Raw genomic sequence first — 18735 nt, 5'->3', positions numbered from 1 at the left:
AGCTAATTAATCACTGTAAATGATCTTTCCTATAAAAGAGAAGAGATTATTGCAATTACAAAAATATTATTGAATTTAACAGCACATGGATAGAAATGTAAACGAATGTATGCATTGAGTAAAAACACAAAAGTTTGAGACTATATTATGTTACAAAAGACAAACATGACAGAATTGATAAAAAACCACCACAGTTAATGACTATTCTGGGTATATATTAACTTATAAATTTTCATACAAAATGGATAATGTCATATTAGATGCTTAATGTTTGACTACTTATGTTATATCATTTATCAACTATATAAAATGGAAGTAATCAAATTTGATTCTTGATGAACAATTTTGTATCATTTTATGGACGGACAAAGTTAAAAACGAACACACATGTATATACCAATTTAAAATTTTAAAAAATCAAACAATAAACCAATATTAACTCTTATCTAATATAGATATAGACTAGTCAAATGAAGTCTGCTATGCAATTAAATAAATGTTTAATAATTACAAAATTATCAAAATAAAAAAAATAATTTTTTTTTTTATAATTTCATGTACACCTTAAAGTTAACTTAGTTTAAAATTTTATATTGATGGGATATATTTTATTCTAACTAAATATTATTATAGTATATTAAGTAATTGAAGTTCCCATCAATCACAATCAATATTTATCAAAATATACGTTTAGTAATCAATGATTTAAACTAGAGTTTTGATATATCAAAATGCCAAAATATAAAACATTGTTGGGAGCAACAAATACCGATGGCATTTTGGTATAAACATCTTTGTCCATCCCTAACAATAAAATAAAATAAAATAAATCATGTAATAAGATGGTTGTCCCACATCTTTCTCTATTAAGGTAAATAAATTTAAGTTCACTACTTACATGTAAGGCCACTAACTATATTTGGTACAAGGATAGTGTTCCTTGTAACTAATATGTATATTATAGTATGTAAAATAGAGGAAGATTAAGGATAGTGTGCATGAGATAAATTCTGTTCTCTTGTAGTAATTATAAACTAACTTAGCTCTTCTTTACTCACTAAAAAAAATATAATTATAAACTAGACATAAGTAAACTACAACAAGAAGATCTTGTATGACAACAGAGAGAATGTTTGTAAGAAATAAGAATCACACTTTTAATTTTTAAATACAAAAATCATGTTTCACGCACTAAATTACTCTTTTTGAGAAGGTAGTGCTCCTCCATTGGTTAGTATAAATGATATGAGTTAATACCATCTACGGTCATTTGAGTATAGTGTTTTTGTCATGTTTAGTTCTAAGGTCATTCGACTTTCAAATTGTTACCATCCGTAGTACAAGTTAACCATCCATAATTCTTCAATTTTCAAATTTTAACTAGTCACGGTCATTTTGAAAGGACCATGAGTGATTAAAATTTGATAGTTGAAGGATCACGTGTGATTAACTTGGATTACAAATATTAATAATTTTGAAGTCAAAAGACCACGGGAGGTAAATTTAAAAGCGTAAGATTAAACGTGACAAAATCAGTATATTCGGAATACCCTTAACTCAAATAACTTCAAATGATATTTTATGGGAAAATTTGCAACATAGAGATGAGATGAGATGAGATGGCCCAATGGTGTAGTTGTTTATGGCTGTTGGCACTTGGCATGTTGTGACACCTTATCTCTTTCTTGCAGGCTTCCATATTGAATAATAAGTGTGGGCTTAATCTGAATAAATGATCGTGAAATATAATTTTTCAATTTAAATAGTGTTTGATTATTGCTAATATAATAGCGTGAATTTCAATTCCTTTGTAACAAAGTGCTGGCCTAGATGATGTATACCAATATAATCACAAGTAGCTAAGTGAACAAAGCATAAAGCTTGTAGTAACAGAGCTCAGTCCCCCTCCATCAATGGCGGATCAAGATTGCAAGCTTCATATAGTGATGTTCCCATGGTTAGCTTTCGGCCACATGATTCCATTTCTAGAGCTCACCAAGCTCATAGCTCAAAAGGGTCACAAAGTCTCCTTCGTTTCCACTCCCAGAAACATCGATCGCCTCCCCAAACTCCCCCCGTCCCTAGCTTCTCTCATCAATTTTGTCAAGCTTCCTCTCCCGCCGATACCAAACCTGCCGGAAAACGCAGAGGCCACCATCGACCTCCCGTACGACGACGTGAAGTACCTCAAGAAAGCGCACGATGGTCTCCGAGAAGCCATGGCTAAGTTTCTTGAAGAATATCGTCCAGATTGGGTTTTGTTCGATTTCGATGCTTACTGGGTACCGGAGGTCGCGTCGGAATTCGGTGTTTCGACGGCTTTCTTCAGTATCTACATTGCCGCTTTATTGGGCTTCATTGGGCCTGGACCGTCGGATGTTAAGTATGAAAAGAGGACGACGGCGGAGGAATTCACCGTCCGGCCAAAATGGGTGCGGTTCGATACGCCGGTTGCTTATCGGCTTCACGAAGTTTTGAGGATTTTCAACGACAGCGTGGCCGGCGATGAAGACAACGTTTCGGATTTGTTCCGTTTCCAGTCGAGCGCTGAACGGTGCGATGTTTTGGCGGTGAGGAGCTGCTCGGAATTCGAGCCGGAATGGTTAAACGTCCTGGAGGAGATCCACGGGAAACAGGTTTTTCCGGTGGGGCAACTGCCGACGACAGGTTTTGACGGCGGCGATGACGGCACGAACGAGTCATGGAACGAGACGAAACGGTGGCTGGATAATCAAGCTAGACGGTCAGTAGTTTACGTAGCGTTCGGGAGCGAGGTGAAACCGAGTCAACTCGAACTCACCGAGATTGCACTGGGTTTAGAGCTCTCCGGCCTGCCATTCTTCTGGGTTCTCAGAACCAAGCGCGGCGACACCGATTCAAACTCAGTACAGCTGCCGGAGGGCTTCGAAGAGCGCACTAGAAACCGCGGGGTCGTGTGCACGAGTTGGGCGCCGCAACTCAGGATACTGAGTCATGACTCGGTCGGCGGGTTCTTGACACATTCCGGGTGGAGCTCGGTGGTGGAGGCGATACAGTTTGAGAAGCCGTTAGTTCTGTTAACATTCTTGTCGGACCAGGGAATAAACTCGAGGGTTATAGAGGAGAAGAAGATGGGGTATCCGATCCCGAGAGACCCGAGAGACGGGTCGTTTACGCGTGACTCGGTGGCGAACTCGGTACGGCTGGTGGTGGCGGAGGAAGACGGCAGGATTTACAGAGATAAAATAAAAGAGATGAAGGGATTGTTCTGTGACAAGGATAGGCAGGATGCTTATGTGGAAAGGTTATTATGTCACCTTCGCAGCCATAGAAACCCCCAAAACTCATCACTTTCTTCCTAATCATTAAGTAATCACATAAACAGCTCAGTTGACCACTAGTGAAATTTAAATGCAATGATTCAGGATCGAATCTCACCAGCTATAGTGTAAAAACACCTTTTTAAAGTGATAAAGCTAGATCAAATCTCTGTGTTCAGCTGAATTACCATAATTGACATTATTCCAGATGCTCTGTCGAGTCAATTGTTTGACCAACTTAATTGGTGTTAGTGTGTTATCCATATCATGTATCAAACTTGTTTTTATCTATGAATGTTACACTATCACATGAGATGATTACATTCTCCAATCTCCATTCCCTTTGTTAACTCAAGTACAAATTCAATCACTATCCACTTTCCACATGTGTCAACCTTAAACAATAACCATAAAAGTCAATAGCCATGGAGTATAAAATTGTGTGTTTTTGTACATTACATATACACAAATATAAACAAAATTTACAACCGAAATAATAATCTATTTTTCATTAAGAGAACCTTTACTTACAAACGTAAATCTTTTTAAGGTATGTTAGTTACCTCTGATTTGTTTATCACACCAGACAAACAAACAACTTAAAAATTTGTAATAATTATAAAATTTAATGTCATTTTTACATAGCGAGTTCAGAGCCAATGTAATTAAAATTCAACATGTTGTCAATATTAGTAGGCAACTCTATGGTGTTTGACATCATATATATGCCTCAATTTTATAGTTTTGCAATGTTGTCATAAGCCCATACAATGGAGAGGATGATTATATTGGATTTGGTTTACATCTCTCTCAAGTCTCAACCCAAACCACTTGAACACATGACACAACATCATATCCCAACCTAGTGAATTTGGACTACCAAAACAGCCTGAGATAGATCTTTATGTTTTTGTTTTTGGTTTTGGTTTTGGTTTTGTCAAGATATATACATAGTCAAATGAAATATGAACAAGGATAAGAGACAACCTAACCAAGCTTGCTAGCATGAAATATCCATTTTTTTTTTATAGTGTTGCAATTACCATAAACTATGCGATAAGACATGACCAAATCATATTGTTTCCTAGTACGTAGATTCATATGCTGCGACAAAGGTGAGTTAAAGCGTGCATGGGAAAGGAACAACCTGACAACCATTATCAACAAAAATTCACTATCATGTATTCGCTTTTAGCTGATTAAAATAGTATGTTTGACTAAGCTAGTTGATAATATATATTAACTGATTGTAAATAAGTGTTAGATAAATAGCTGATAACTAATTATGCAAAATTATTTTCTCAAAAAGTTTACTGAAAAAGCTGTTTTAAATATTTTTTTGAATTTTAGCATTTTGAATCAATAATAGCTATTTAATGAAAAATAACTCACCTAAAAAATATTGATAATAATGGAATTTGAAGTAATCGGAAGTCAACATCCATCCTAACTGATGTTAGGAATTGAATTTGTCAAACTTTTGGTCTTGTCTAGCTAAACTCTCAATCCCTAACTAATTTTTTCTGTCTTTGACATCATTTTATTATAAGATATTATAAATATTATTATGTATTATATAGTTGAATAGTTACAGTTTAATCACATAATATATTTGATAAGTTTAATCAAGTAGTGGTAGTGGGAGTCTTTAACATATTCTGACCCGAGACTCGTAGCATGCAAATCCAATTCCAAAGTATATACGAAAACCAAACAATTATTTACCTAATTGTTTTCCCATATTTATCTAAAGATCAAAAGATTAATTAAAATATTTTTTAAACATGAATTATTTAAAAAAAAAAATCAAAAAACATTTTACAAGTTTCTAAACGGATATTAAATTTATTTAGCCAAGATATAAAAAGTGGAAATATAGAAACACTCAATTCCACATTATACAGATCCATGTGTTTAATGCGAAATGTCTTATAGGCCCCATATGTTTCCCATGCTTTTGTTAAACTTGGTTTAATGTCCATTTCCCACCTAGGAAATTCCAACACTTGTTGACTTGAATTAGGGTTGTTTATTAATTTATTTGACTGTATCTTCGAGATATTTCAAATGTCTCTTTGGCAAAATTATTTGAAGTGGAACAATTTACAATGCAAAGGGTGAGTATTGTAACATATATACATATTAGGGTTGTTTTACAATGAAATATTTTATTTTATTTTGATTCAGGTAATATATTAAGTGTTGAAAAATAGATATGAGATATGAAATATGAGTACATAATTTATATATTTAGATAATCAATAACAATTTTTGTGATTGTGGATTTGTGGGTCACGCTCAGAATGAGCATACAGTGCACGGCTTAGTGATATATATATATATATATATATATATATATATATATATATATATATATATATATATATATATATATATATTGTGGAGTGACCCGTTAGACACGGGAAGAGAGTTACCAAACTCTCCTAGTACTAGCACCAAAGGCACCTGCCTCGATGAGAGGGATGATGGAACCCGGGGGTGACTCAAGCACCGTAGTCCCCCAGGACGCGGTTTGCCCAATGTTTGCCAGATGGTCAGCACACTTATTCCATTCTCTTAGCGTATGTATGAACTCAATATCAATGAAGTTACGAAGAAGGAATTTGCAGTCTTTGACAAGTGTTGAAGCATTCTCTAGATCATCATCCAAGTTATGCATAACTGTCACCACCGCCTCCGACGGTTTAGTGATAATGATTGTGTATTTATGTGAGCAAATACGAATACTTTAAAATGAACAGGACACGTAACTTAACAAGAGCAAACATCATAATCTAAAAATTATATTGATAAAGATTAATTAGTTCAAGATAGAGGTCATTATCAACTTGTGGTGATGAATATTGGTATCATTTGGCCGGAGATTAAGGCAATATTAGGCCAACAACAAAGAAATGCATGTCAGTTTCAATAATCTTGATTTCAAACTTTGGAATCCACAACAGTTTATAATTAAGTCCTAAATAATTTCTTAACAATCACTATATTGTGACTGAATATATATAATAGGGAGTATGTTAATTATAAGTACATAACCTCAATTATAATCTACAATCATCATTAAAAAAAAAAAAAAATAGTTTAGTCGTCCAACAATATAATGCAGTGGGTCTAGCTTATCCGACATGCTCTTTACTCATTGGGTTCTCCGAAGCTCCATAGATGTACTAAAAAGATGAGTGGTGACTGGTGACCTCTGTTGACATATTCCTGACTTCTAGAGATTGGTTCCTAACTTTTGACCAAGGGGATTACAAATCAAAGAGGTTTCACCCTAATTTTGAGAATTTTCATCGTTATTGTTGTTGCTATAGTTAGGGGACGTAAATCATGATAATTCAGTTCAGTGAACACAAAAGTTATATTTTTATTTATATTTATTTTCAGATGTTATTATTTTCAAACTTCATTCATATGAACAATTGAGCTGCTCATATAGATAAAAAGTTAAATCATAAAATATATTTTCACTGCTCCATAAGTATAAATGAATAAATGTTTGTATATTAATACTTACAAGTTTTCTAAAAAAAAAATAAAAAAAATACTTACAATGAATTTGTATAAATTTAATAGTTCATAAGCAGCTTGTTCATATATTACATGTAACAAAAAATGACTATTATATGTGTGTTTTATGTTAAAAAGATTAAAATTAAGCCTTAATTATATGTCTATAAAATCCATTCATGTGTAATAATCTATAAACTATATATGTGAAATAAATCGTACTAAGCATATTTTGTGCGACGGATTCGATCGAAAAAGTACTGTCAAGAATTGAATTCATGACATTTAAGTATAAGAATGATGTTTCAATAATTTGGCCACCCATTTTAGTTGGAACGGATTATATGCATATTAGTCTTACAATATTGGAATATGAGTGGTGTATGCTTAAGAAAAATACAGAACTGATTAGTTGATTCATTATTTACCTCCTTCAACGTCCTTAGATAGAAATTCTGGAGATTGTTTGCATGGACAACTCAACTGGTCACATAGCCTTTGTTGGTCATAATTTACCCTCACAAATTGTTGGGCCGGAGTGTGGGTGAGCAAAAATATAGCTCCTATTGGTCAAAATTTATCCTCCACAAACTGTCTGGCGCGAGGTGTAGCTCATTCAACCTTTTGTCACAGCAAGCGTGTGCATGACATGCGCTCGCTGGGCGCGCAAGTTGCGCAGCTCATAAAGCTGATGGGGTCCACATCTCGACAAAAAACCCCATTTTACTGCAAAGACGACCTCAAATTTTCTTTCATCTCATCCTCTCTCCAGTCTCCTCCACCTCACCCACTATTCCTCAAAAATTGGTCCTAAATTTTCTAATGGGGATGCTCTTAGTATTAGTCAACTCTAAGCGGGAAACATACATAGGCTCGGTTTGACATAGCTTATTTAGGAGTTTATAGTTTAATTTAATTAAGCTACTAATAAGCTAGAATATTTATTTGGTAATACTCCTAAAATAAGCTTATAACTTAAAACACTACCTAAAGTAACGTTTTACAAATAAGTTAGTAACTCCCCCTTTTTTTTTTTTTCATTTTTATCCTTATTATTATTATTTTACCAAACATAGCCATAAAACTCCAAAGAGAAAATTTCAATTTTGGTCCACTGACTATTGGGGTTGTGTTAATTGCAACACTTGACTTTCAAAAATGTTTATTTAGTACCTTGACTATGCAATTTCTATCAATTTTGGTCACTCCGGCCAAATTGCCGGCCAAATTTCACCGGAAAATTTTAATAGGTCAAATAATGAGGGTTTTTTGGTCATTTTACATTTTTCCTTTCTTCTCCGGCGAGCAACTCCATTTCCGGTGACTTCTTCTTGAATCTATTCGGCGTCAGTTGCTCGACGACTTTGATGCTCCGTTGGCGTCTCCCCCAGTTTTCTGCCGTAGTGGAAGCTTTGGTAAATCCGGGTGGTTGTCGACGGGGGATGAGATGCCCACTGCGGTGGTCAAGGAAAAGCCAAAATTCTTCGCGGAGAAGTCGCCGACGGTGATGAAGAAGGAGGATTGTTCAGCCGGCACGGAAATCCAGCAGCCATCTTTAATTTGTGGGTCTGTGTGTTCGCCGAACCCAATCTCACACTTCACAGCTCACTCACCGCCGCCCTGCATGTATTGTATTTCCAACCAATTAATTTCAAAGCAAGAATCCACAAACCAACAGTGAAATTCTCACTCAAAAAGGACTCAAAATCCATTTGGCCTCTCATCAGTGAAATTCTCACTCAAAAGCACACCAAATCCCCTGAAGAACATCGCCGGAAATGGAGGAGCTCATCGGAGAAGAAAAAAGAGGAGTAAAATTACTAAAATACCCTCATAAATTGACCTATTAAATTTTTCCGGTGAGATTTGGCCGGCAATTTGACCGGCGTGACCAAAATTGATAGAAATTGCATAGTCAAGGTACTAAATAAACATTTTTGAAAGTCAAATGTTGCAATTAACACAACCCCAATAGTCAGTGGACCAAAATACCCTTTGCAGAACTAAGAAATTACTTGGTTAGTTTGGTTGGGTTTGGTTATTGACTCATCGTTCGTTTCATTTGAGTGCGTTAGTTGCGCCAAAAATCACGAAATTAGCGGTCAACGGCCAAGATTCTTTTAAGGCAATTTGCTTTGATTTTGGCACGTTGATTATTCCACTGCTAAAATCTCGACATTCTAAATATAAATCATTCCCTCCGAGATTGTATTCATGTCCGATGTTCTTCAGTATCAGAGCGCTCTAATGTGAATCTCCGAAGCTTTCTCGTAGAATCTTTTCGTCGTTTTCCCGCTAACCCATTAACGATGAATGCAGAGGAATCTGAAGCTCGTGAAAATGGAGAGAAGTACGAGAAAGAGGCAAATATTTCAGAGGTTTTAGACGGGAAGACGGAGAAGAAGGAGGAACAGTCTTCATCGCCGAGGGGAGTCTTGGAGAGACGCCAGTTATCGGTTTCTTCCGATTTCGGCAGCGGAAGCTTCGGGTCGGAGGAGGAAATCGCCCACTCTCCCGGCGGCGGCGTCGCCGGCGGCCTGAGAGGGCTGAACTGGAACTGGAAAAACTGGTTTGAGCAGATGATGAAGAAGAAGAAGACCGGAAAAAAGAAGGTGTTGGGTAGAATCCGCAGTTCTGAGGAAACCATACTCGATTCTTGTCATCTTCCAATCCCAAAACCTTCTTGGAGAAGCTTCACCCTTGAGGAGCTCGCTCAGGCAACTGATAATTTTAGCCCTGGTAACCATTATTGATTACCCGTTCTTTAATTACTCCATTTTTTATGTTAAGATTTTCTTGAAAGATGAGATTTTTCTGGGTTTTCTTCTATGGTGGTGTATTGTATTGCAGTTTCTGTGTCTCTGTTTGCCATGAAAAAAGTACAGACTTTTGTGTAGTTTAGACCTTTAAGATCACATTTACTTTTGATGGTGGAGCATTAACCTCCTTAGCAAAGCAGTCAAATGCGGCGCTGCAAAACATTGACTCCTATGATGTTTTTTTAGTATCAACCACGTTAACATAAAAGTAGTTGAGGGGACCCACACGGGCAATTCAGTTGGTACTCAAGTAATAAATTGATGCCAAACTTAAGATTGAATCATCACTCTCACATCACATAAGAGAACGTCAGTCTATATTATTTACCTGTCTATAATCTTGTTCAGTCGAGACGTAGAAATACTGTTATTTTGTGATGGGCTCCCTGTAAATACCAAGCAGAGTCCTATCACTTAAGAGGCCATCATGTTACCGTCATTTACCCCTTTATAATCCTGTCGGGCTAAGGTCTTCGCCTTTTGAGGCCAAAAGTAGTTGAAGCCTAAGGGTAGAGTTTTGGGGTAGTTTCCATTTTTGCCCATGAAAGAAGTCCATATTTTAACAAGTCAAAGTCCCTTACTTCATTCTAATTAGGTGAGTTAGTTTGGGTAGTTTCAACCTTATTCTATTCCTTAAATAAAGTTAGATATGTAAGATGTATAAAAAATTATTATTTTTGTTCAAAATATCATGTCATTAAAAAAAAAAAAAATTTTTTTACCCTCCAAAACAATACCTTTGAAGCCAATTTAGCAGTTACTGTCATTCCCTGTCATCCTAGGTTGCCTCTTATTTTTGTGTACTTATAAAAGTCCATATGGTGGGGTGGGTGGCTGAAGGGGATTGTTTGACATCAGCTTTGTTGTTTTTGGAGAATTTAATGTTAATGAATTGAGCTGGGGAGAGTTGGAAAGTCGAAGACTTTGATTGACTTAACGTGTTTTGTAGATAAGTTGATTGGACAAGGGGGTCATGCAGAGGTGTACAAGGGCTGCTTAGCTGATGGCGAGGTTGTTGCAGTGAAAAGGATAACGAAAAAGGACAAGAACGATGATGATCGAGTTGGAGATTTCTTGTCTGAGCTGGGCATCATCGCCCATATCAATCACCCGAATGCTGTAAAGTTAATTGGCTTCAGTGCTGATGGCGGTTTGCACCTCGTTCTCCAATACCTTCCTCATGGCAGCCTCGCTTCTGTCTTGCACGGTGATGGATTATATTTACTCGTTTTGATCCTCAGAATCTGTCGGACTAGTATAGATCAGTATGTATGTTGTTACTGTTCTGATACTTTAAGGATACGTTGCAGGTTCAGAAGAGAGTTTAGAGTGGAGAATAAGGTTTAAGGTTGCTGTCGGGGTAGCAGAAGGTTTGCAGTACCTTCACTGGGATTGCCAGAAGCGTATAATCCACAGAGACATTACTGCCTCGAACATATTACTAACCGAGGATTATGAACCCCAGGTTTTAAATTAGTTCTGTTAAGGGTTGTTAAGAATATATACAAAGCTCGTTTTTGTTGTATGGTGTTGTGATGCAGATATCAGATTTTGGATTAGCGAAATGGCTCCCAGAGAAATGGTCTCGCCATGTAGTTTCACCTATAGAAGGCACTTTCGGGTATGGGGACAAATGCCAAATTTCATAAACCATCTATCATCCTTTGTTATCTGTTTTCATTTTTGCTTGGCTCTCAGATATTTGGCACCCGAATACTTTATGCACGGGGTTGTTGACGAGAAGACTGATGTCTTTGCCTTCGGGGTGTTGCTGCTGGAGCTCATTACTGGGCGTCGTGCTGTTGATTCATCACGACAAAGCCTCGTTATTTGGGTATGTAAGCATATAAGTATCATAGAAAACGCGGGGAACCTAGAACCATGATGGCTTATGATGTTTTTTTGATTTAGGCAAAACCACTGCTGGAGAAAAACAACACGAAAGAGTTAGCAGATCCTCGTCTTGGAGATGCCTATGATGTTCCTGAAATGAAACGTGCCATGTTCACAGCCTCGACGTGCATTCATTGCCTCCCTAAATTGCGCCCGAGCATGAAGAGGGTAAGCCTACATGTTCCTAAAAAGTAAAAACCTCTCCTAACACCCCCCAAAACCGAAAAGAACCTTAAAAGATGCTAAACTCTGCAGGTTGTTCAGCTCCTGAAAGGCGAGAGCGAGGCTGTGGATCTGAAACACAAGTCGACAGAAGGGCGAGCGCTTCTCCTGGGCTCCTTCGACTTGGAAGACTACACCTCCACAACTTACCTCAGAGACCTAAATCGCCATATGCAGCTCGTTATGGAGTGATTCTATGTATATATCTATTAGCTCTAAAATGAGTATGGTCTGTAAGAACAAATATTTCGCAGCAGAAAATGGTGCAGTAAAAGGAGAAATGCTCATACTGCATTTCGGTTTTTGCATATTCCTTCTCTATTCCATTCCTTTCTCGGTTATGAATTGAGGCTTGTAACATGGCAACAAGAACATGAAAACAGATTGAAATGAACATAAACAACATATGAATAATAGAAAGCAGACATTTTATGCCAGAAAACATGAACCTAAAATCTGTATTACATATAATGTTTCTGTCATTCTGGTGAGTTTTTTTCTGCTGCAAAATAACGGGGGAGGAACTCGAGAAGATGGGGAAATAGGGAAAAGAAAAACAAAAACTTTCCACAACGAGTTCCCCCCATGCCTGTGAAGCTCTCACAAGCATCTACTACTAGAGCTGAAGAGAAGGTACTTACAAAGGTTCCAGCTTTTCTACCTAGAAAACTAAAGCTTTTCTTCCTTAAATAAAACCTTTTACTTCTAGCCAACCCGGTTTAAAGCTACTATGCTAATGTTTTTTGTTTTTTGTTTTTGTTTTTTGTTCCTCGGGTCAGATGAGCGGTCAGTTTACTTCAATTTTTGGTGCAATAAACAAGAGAGAAAGGTCATATACTAGCAGAACATAACTGCTGAAGATGCCAAGTTGCTCGAGCTAGCTTGGCTAGGCTCGTTTTTCATGTTAATAGGATGGATGAGGCCAGATGAAGAACTCAGCTGGGGAGGCCTGAAACGGGAGCGCAGCGGGGATGTCGGCAGACAGGTCAGCATTGCCACCAGAGTGGAGGTGGTGGAAGAGGGTCGGGTGGTGGTGGTACAATGCTGCAGCAGAGGAGTCGAACGAGACACCACAAGGAATGGCAGAGACAGGCGGGATTGCCCCGAAATTGATGCTGCTGCTGCTATTGCTGCCACCACTAAGAGCGGGGGAGTGCTGCTCGGGCTCCAGCGAAAGCTTAAGGCGCTTTGCTGCCCCGCCAATCGGAAGGGCGCTCTTCAGTATGGTATCAACGTCGTATCTGCTCATCTCGAAGTTAGTCACTGCACTCATTCCCCTAAACTTTATTGCAGCTACATCATACGCTTCTGCAGCTTCCTCCTCGGTTGCTGCCACCATAAAAAAAAAACCAACATTTCAACCTCGAACCTCATCTCCATCTACTTAGAGTAGCGAGAAAATGTACACTTACCAAATGTCCCGAGGTACAGGTCTTTGTTCCCAGCAACACGACCAATTCTTGCTTGCCAGCGCCCTTGTTGGTGGTGCCTGGAAACAAAAGTTTAGTAAAACACGACCCCCGAATAGAATTTAGGAATCACAGAGAATAGCCCGAACCTTGTCACACCACGGTAAATAGATGCTCCTCTCGAGAAACCACTGCTTTTCCTGATACACACAACAGAAGATTCATTACAAAAAGACCATATTAACTGCAACATATGCAAGCATTTCCTCGAGTTTGTTGCTACTATGATTAGGCTAAGTAATCGAACCTTCTAAGAGAGGCAATGAATTCCTGCTTAGTCATGTTCTTCATATCCTCCAGTTCATTGGTATAATTCGAAATCTGAAACAAAAAAACAGCATTTCACCATTCATGTCAGCTCCTTTTTTCATCAAACGAGGAACAATGATCGATGCTAAGAATAATGTTTTTTTACTGGGAAGTTGGTGGTCGCTGTAGCACCCCAGTACTTCAGAGCAGCCAAATCATACGCCCTCGCAGCCTTGTCCTCCTTGTCATAACCGCCTACACAAATCATACAACCCGCCATTAGTACTTGCAAAATCATACAAACTTCGAAGCAGTTTTAATTTCTGTAAACTATAAAGGAAACTTACCCAAATACACTGAAATATCACAATTTGAATAGCAGCAGCGAAAACGCCATCCCATTTCGTGCAAAATAAGGCAAAAACAACCATTAGAAACAGCAAATATAACACGCAACTAAAGTTGCACAAACCAACGAAACGTAAACATGTTACATATGCCAGGTTTGTTTTAGTAACAACAGCCTTACTACCAATTATAGCTGAACAAGTTAAAATTTTTAGAGCCATGTTTATCTCAGCTGTGGTCCATACATCTTTTTAGCTGTCATGTTTTAAGGTTTGGAGTTAAACCTTAGCCACCCAGATAATAACATAACATAAGACAAAAACAACCTCAGTCATGTTAGTTTCTTGTGTTTTTAGGCTTATCCCACACTAATTAAAGCAATCTTTTCCCTTTCTTAAGGCTACAGCAGCAAAAACACATTCTTGAAAGTGGCACACAACAAAAATGTGGACTTTGGTCAAACCTAATGAGAACCCATGGCCCCCCTTGAGGTTTTAAAGGAAAAAATAAAAGTAAAAGTTGAAGAAAAAGCAATCTCTGATGATATCTGAAATCTGTGATAGATACAGATGAGTTCAGAGACTGGGTGAGATAAGTGTACTGTGTATTTAGATGCTGCTGCTAAAGAACTTTTGGACAAATCTAAGATCTCTCATTTTCTTGATGATGGAATCAGAAGAGTTGCAGAAGACAACAAAACTGAGATGTCCCAGAAACCATGAAGGGAATTGGCGGCCTATCTGGACAAAGAAAAGGAACTAACATAGCCCCCAATAGCTTCTAGACTGTAGACCATAGATTAGGATCAGAGAATGGTAGCTATCAAGATTATCGAGAACAAGAAACGATAATAATGGCAGAACAATTAAAGAAGACAAGATTTACGTGATTCAGTCCACCTGAGAAAAAGATGATCAAACAACATGTACAAAATTACCCAGAATAGTTGCCATTGATGGAATGAAGGAAAGTAACATCATTCATTCAATCAATCACCATTAAAGGGTGACTTGAAAGCTGTCAAAAATGCTCATCTCTGATATGATATGAATCCATTCATATACATAAATATATGAGCCAAAAGTTAAAGGGGCTGTGAATGAAAGAGAAAGACTGTACCTTGACGCCCTTTTCTGGCTTGACCCTCTCGTCTACTGCTGTTATCCCATAGATGCGCTTCGTACCTTCCTGTCCAGCGGTGTCTACAGCCATGAAAACCCACTTTTTAATGCTTACTGTTCATGCTCATTTTGGGTCAAGAATATCTTTGAATCTTGCATGTAAAAGTGGGTAAATTCTGGGGAAAAGATGATAAAGATTTGATCTTTGGATTGTTGGTACCTTGTAACGCCTCTGTAGATTGAGGTTCGTTGTCCGAAGGTGTCGGGGATTTTCTTGGAGGTGTCGGAGTCGACGGGAACAATGGCGGTTTCGGCGGTCTGGGGGTTGACGGCGAGAGATAGAGCTCCGGTGGGGCGTTGGGAGTAGGGGAGGGCGTTCACTGAGTCGATGGAATGGCCGGTGAACTCGGCGGTGGCGATGGCCTGAGTCCGGGGGACGGAGGCGGAGTCGTCGACGTCGGAGCCGGAGTTTGTGGAGAAGGCCTGAATTCCAGGTATGGACTGCAGATCTTGCCGGCTGTTAAAGTAGGCCGCCGCGGCGGAGGTGGAGATGTGGGTGAGCGACGAGTCTTGAGTCTCCGTCTGGCTGTCGGAGTAGCGAACCAACGCCGCCGCTGAGTCGCCGCCGAGGAAGTCCTCCAGCTGCTTCTGCTGCTGCGGCGGCGGCGGCTGGTGGTGGATTTGCGCCTCCTCCATAAACCCATGGAACACCGACGAGTCGCCGCCGCCATTCAAGCTCAGCCCACCAGCCATCTGACCTTTCCCGTTCGTCCAATCTGCCGGAAAATCAAGAAAACCCAACTTATGATCTGAGCTGAGCTCTTAAGCCGCCGGAAAATCAAGAAAAAAAAAAATCACAGAACCATCATATCACACTAGATTCGAAATCCAAACCCGGATTATATAACCCACAACAAAATCAAAACAGATTAACTATATTAGGCCAAGCAACCCAACAAAGATTACACGAAAAAACCTCAGAAATATATTCCAAAACAAGCTCCCATCTCCCTTGTCGTCTTCCCACTTTCCCATGCCAAAAAAAAACATTATTTTGAGGATTCTGAGAACAAAAACGTTTGACTGAGAAACACAACCATTTCCACACATGTATATATACGTCCCATGAGTGCGAGAGTGCAAGAACTAAGAAAACACGGAAAAGAGTAGTCGTTAGTTACTATACCGTTGCCGCCGCCATAGATATGATCAGCAAAGTAATAATGGGGCGAATCGGAAGCGGCAAACGGAGCGTTAATTTTGACGGCGGTGGGCTCATGATGGAGCTGCGAAGACGACGACGACGAGGAGGAACTCAGCATTCCCATGGAGGAAAGCGAGAACGACAACCAGTTGTTCGCCGGAGCCATTTCTGATCACAAACAAATTTAAAAAAAAAAAAAAAAAACACAACAAACAAAAGAAAAACACAAACGTTGTTACGTTGTACTGACAAGACTGATTAAGCTACACCATTTTTACAGATCAAAGCCATGCAAGCAAGCTGTTATCAAGACTCAATCTTTCTGGTTCCCCAGGGAAGAACAGGCTAAAGAACGCAAAGGGTATGGAGAGAAAAGAGTAAATAAGGAAGGGCTTATGGTTTTTGGTGTGAATAGAGATGGAGAAAAAAGGGGAAGCAAGTGGAGGATTATAACGGGGAGAAAAGAGCGGTTTCAGCTGCCATCCGGCGTCAAACTAGACCATGTTTCACTGCACTTAATTATCATTAAAAAGATGTTTTTTTTTTTTTTTTTAAATATCTCCGAAAAGGATAATAAAAAAATTTGAGAGAGAACAGTAATAAAACAGTAATTGAGAAAGCAGTGACTTTTGGCACTGGCGGCAGAAGTGAAGAAAATTTGTCTGAAACAAGGCCGCGGAGAATCCGGGCTGGTGGACAATTTTTATTTTTTTTTTTAATTTTTTTCATTTAGGCCTTAATTCAAATGTTACTGTTGTGCTTATCATTAAATTGCCTATTTTTAAACTATATTCATTATTAATTTGATTAATTAATTAAGTTTTGAGACACTCAATTACAATAATGCCACCTACTCACCAACACCTTTCCGGTCAAATTCTTTGTATATAATTTTTTTAGTGTAATTTATTTTTCATTTTCTCCTATGTAATTTGCAAGTTATTACACATTTGTAGGGTTAAAAAATTGACACTTAAACTATTGATGAATTGAAGTATTTTATAAAAATAATGATACTTTCATGTCTTGATTTTACCTCATAATTTTTTACCTCTTGATGTGATAGTTAACGCTACCAAATATTTTATATATACACATACTTTTTAATCAAATATTTTTTTAAAAATTATTCAAATATTATTACATAAGGAGGTGGAATTAAAAGAGGATGTAACATTATTACTCAATAAAGATAAGGGAATAAAATGACAATTTTAATCTTTTAATTATGTTCATATTGTAGACTTAGCTTACTCCTTAAATTATAACTCTAATCAATTTTTCCCTTTTAATTATTTATAAAGTACAATTTTAACCAAGCCATTAACAAATTTTATTGTATTTGAAATAAAATTTTATATTACAAAAATTGTCTAAAAGAACTGAGTAATTTTATTAAATTTTCTCATTCCCTCCGATGAATAATTACTTTGTTACCGTTAAGAATTTATGTAATATAACATTTGTGGGGACAGAATACAGACTTTTTTGTGAAATTATTTAGTTACTGTTAAGAATTTCTGTAATATAACATTTCGCGTTGAATATTCATTCTTCAGTAATCTGGTTAAAATCGCCCACATTGCAGATAATTAAAGAAGAAAAAAGTATAATAATTTTAAAATCGAGATTACAATATGAGTGTTATTATATGATTAAAACCGTTATTTTCTCTACCGATAGTAAAGGAGGTAACGTAACTATTTTAGCCGAATAATGACACATTTCATGTTATATTGCTTGACTAGGAATAAGATTTTGTGCATGTTACCGCCTACAAATTCGGCAACAAAATAGTTAAACCTAAGATTTGTCTGCCTTTTAAAGTCCTATAACAACCTAATTAAACATTGTGGTGGCTTTGTCCGTTTGTTACCGCTAATGGAGAGCGAGCATACTGTCGGGTACTATACAAGTAGTACAGCCAATAGGAAGCGAGTATATTGTCGAGTCCAAAAATTGTACGACTAATGAGAAGCGAATATGCTCGGGTACGAAATGTACAACGTAACCAACGAGAATCGAACACATTTTCAAGTACAAATCATACCCCTATGTACATGTTCTTCCAGTTTTTCCGGATTGTACATAAATCATGTTATGTTGGCATGACAGAAGCTTGTCTGCCAACGGTATATATGTTTTGTTTGATTTTTCCACTGGATTGGGCTCTAAGATGGGCTGATCAGCCCACATTTCAATGATTATCACTATTGAGACCTACGATCGAGATTGTCTTCCATAATCCACCATAAATATTTATACAAGTTATTTTCAAAATCACCACACCTAGTGTTGGTATAGAGGCTTGAAGGGTCGGAAAAAAAAAAAAAAAAAAAGGCTTGGAGGGCCGAGTCCTACATCTTGCGCTTAAAATGTGGCTCTGACTGCTACGTAAATATAAGAAAATAAAGTTGTGAAGTCGTTAGTAATTATAGCTTTTGGCGTAGTGATCACTTGATCTTGACAATTAGTATCAGAGCTTGATAATGACAATTGGTATCAAAGCAGATCGCATGTGGCATGCTCTGATACGAATTGTTATATCAAGTGTTTACCACTACACCAAAAGTCTGTGAC

General features: G+C 37.7%; 3 protein-coding genes across 6 annotated transcripts; 2 read left to right on the top strand and 1 right to left on the bottom strand.

Moving 5' to 3' along the window:
* The first annotated feature begins 1755 nt into the window (after positions 1-1755).
* LOC109177964 (UDP-glycosyltransferase 91A1-like) lies at positions 1756-3416 on the top strand. Its single transcript, XM_019327481.1, has one exon. The coding sequence runs from the start codon at positions 1914-1916 to the stop codon at positions 3339-3341; it is 1428 nt and encodes a 475-aa protein (XP_019183026.1). The 5' UTR covers positions 1756-1913; the 3' UTR covers positions 3342-3416.
* Positions 3417-8977: 5561 nt separating this feature from the next.
* On the top strand, positions 8978-12074 carry LOC109177934 (receptor-like cytosolic serine/threonine-protein kinase RBK1). 3 transcript variants are annotated; one of them, XM_019327437.1, is made up of 8 exons: positions 8978-9201; positions 9247-9569; positions 10599-10856; positions 10960-11114; positions 11191-11270; positions 11348-11483; positions 11561-11710; positions 11798-12074. In XM_019327437.1, the coding sequence occupies exons 1-8, from the start codon at positions 9140-9142 to the stop codon at positions 11954-11956; spliced, it is 1323 nt and encodes a 440-aa protein (XP_019182982.1). In that variant the 5' UTR covers positions 8978-9139; the 3' UTR covers positions 11957-12074. The 3 variants fall into 3 exon arrangements, with proteins under 3 accessions (XP_019182982.1, XP_019182981.1, XP_019182980.1); XM_019327436.1 differs by having other exon boundaries at positions 8978-9205; positions 9239-9569; XM_019327435.1 differs by having other exon boundaries at positions 8978-9569.
* A 101-nt stretch (positions 12075-12175) lies between these two features.
* LOC109177933 (AP2-like ethylene-responsive transcription factor AIL6) lies at positions 12176-16625 on the bottom strand. Of its 2 annotated transcripts, none has more exons than XM_019327433.1 (9): positions 16138-16625; positions 15172-15730; positions 14950-15032; positions 13830-13838; positions 13649-13737; positions 13481-13554; positions 13323-13373; positions 13177-13253; positions 12176-13093 (listed from the first exon to the last, which is right to left on the bottom strand). In XM_019327433.1, the coding sequence occupies exons 1-9, from the start codon at positions 16319-16321 to the stop codon at positions 12669-12671; spliced, it is 1551 nt and encodes a 516-aa protein (XP_019182978.1). In that variant the 5' UTR covers positions 16322-16625; the 3' UTR covers positions 12176-12668. The 2 variants fall into 2 exon arrangements, with proteins under 2 accessions (XP_019182978.1, XP_019182979.1); XM_019327434.1 differs by having other exon boundaries at positions 15172-15727; positions 16138-16624.
* Between the last annotated feature and the right edge of the window lie 2110 nt (positions 16626-18735).

The sequence above is a fragment of the Ipomoea nil genome, unplaced genomic scaffold (genome assembly GCF_001879475.1).
Source record: "Ipomoea nil cultivar Tokyo-kokei standard unplaced genomic scaffold, Asagao_1.1 scaffold0805, whole genome shotgun sequence".
NCBI lineage: Eukaryota > Viridiplantae > Streptophyta > Magnoliopsida > Solanales > Convolvulaceae > Ipomoea > Ipomoea nil.
This window is presented reverse-complemented; position numbering and strand designations above follow the sequence as displayed.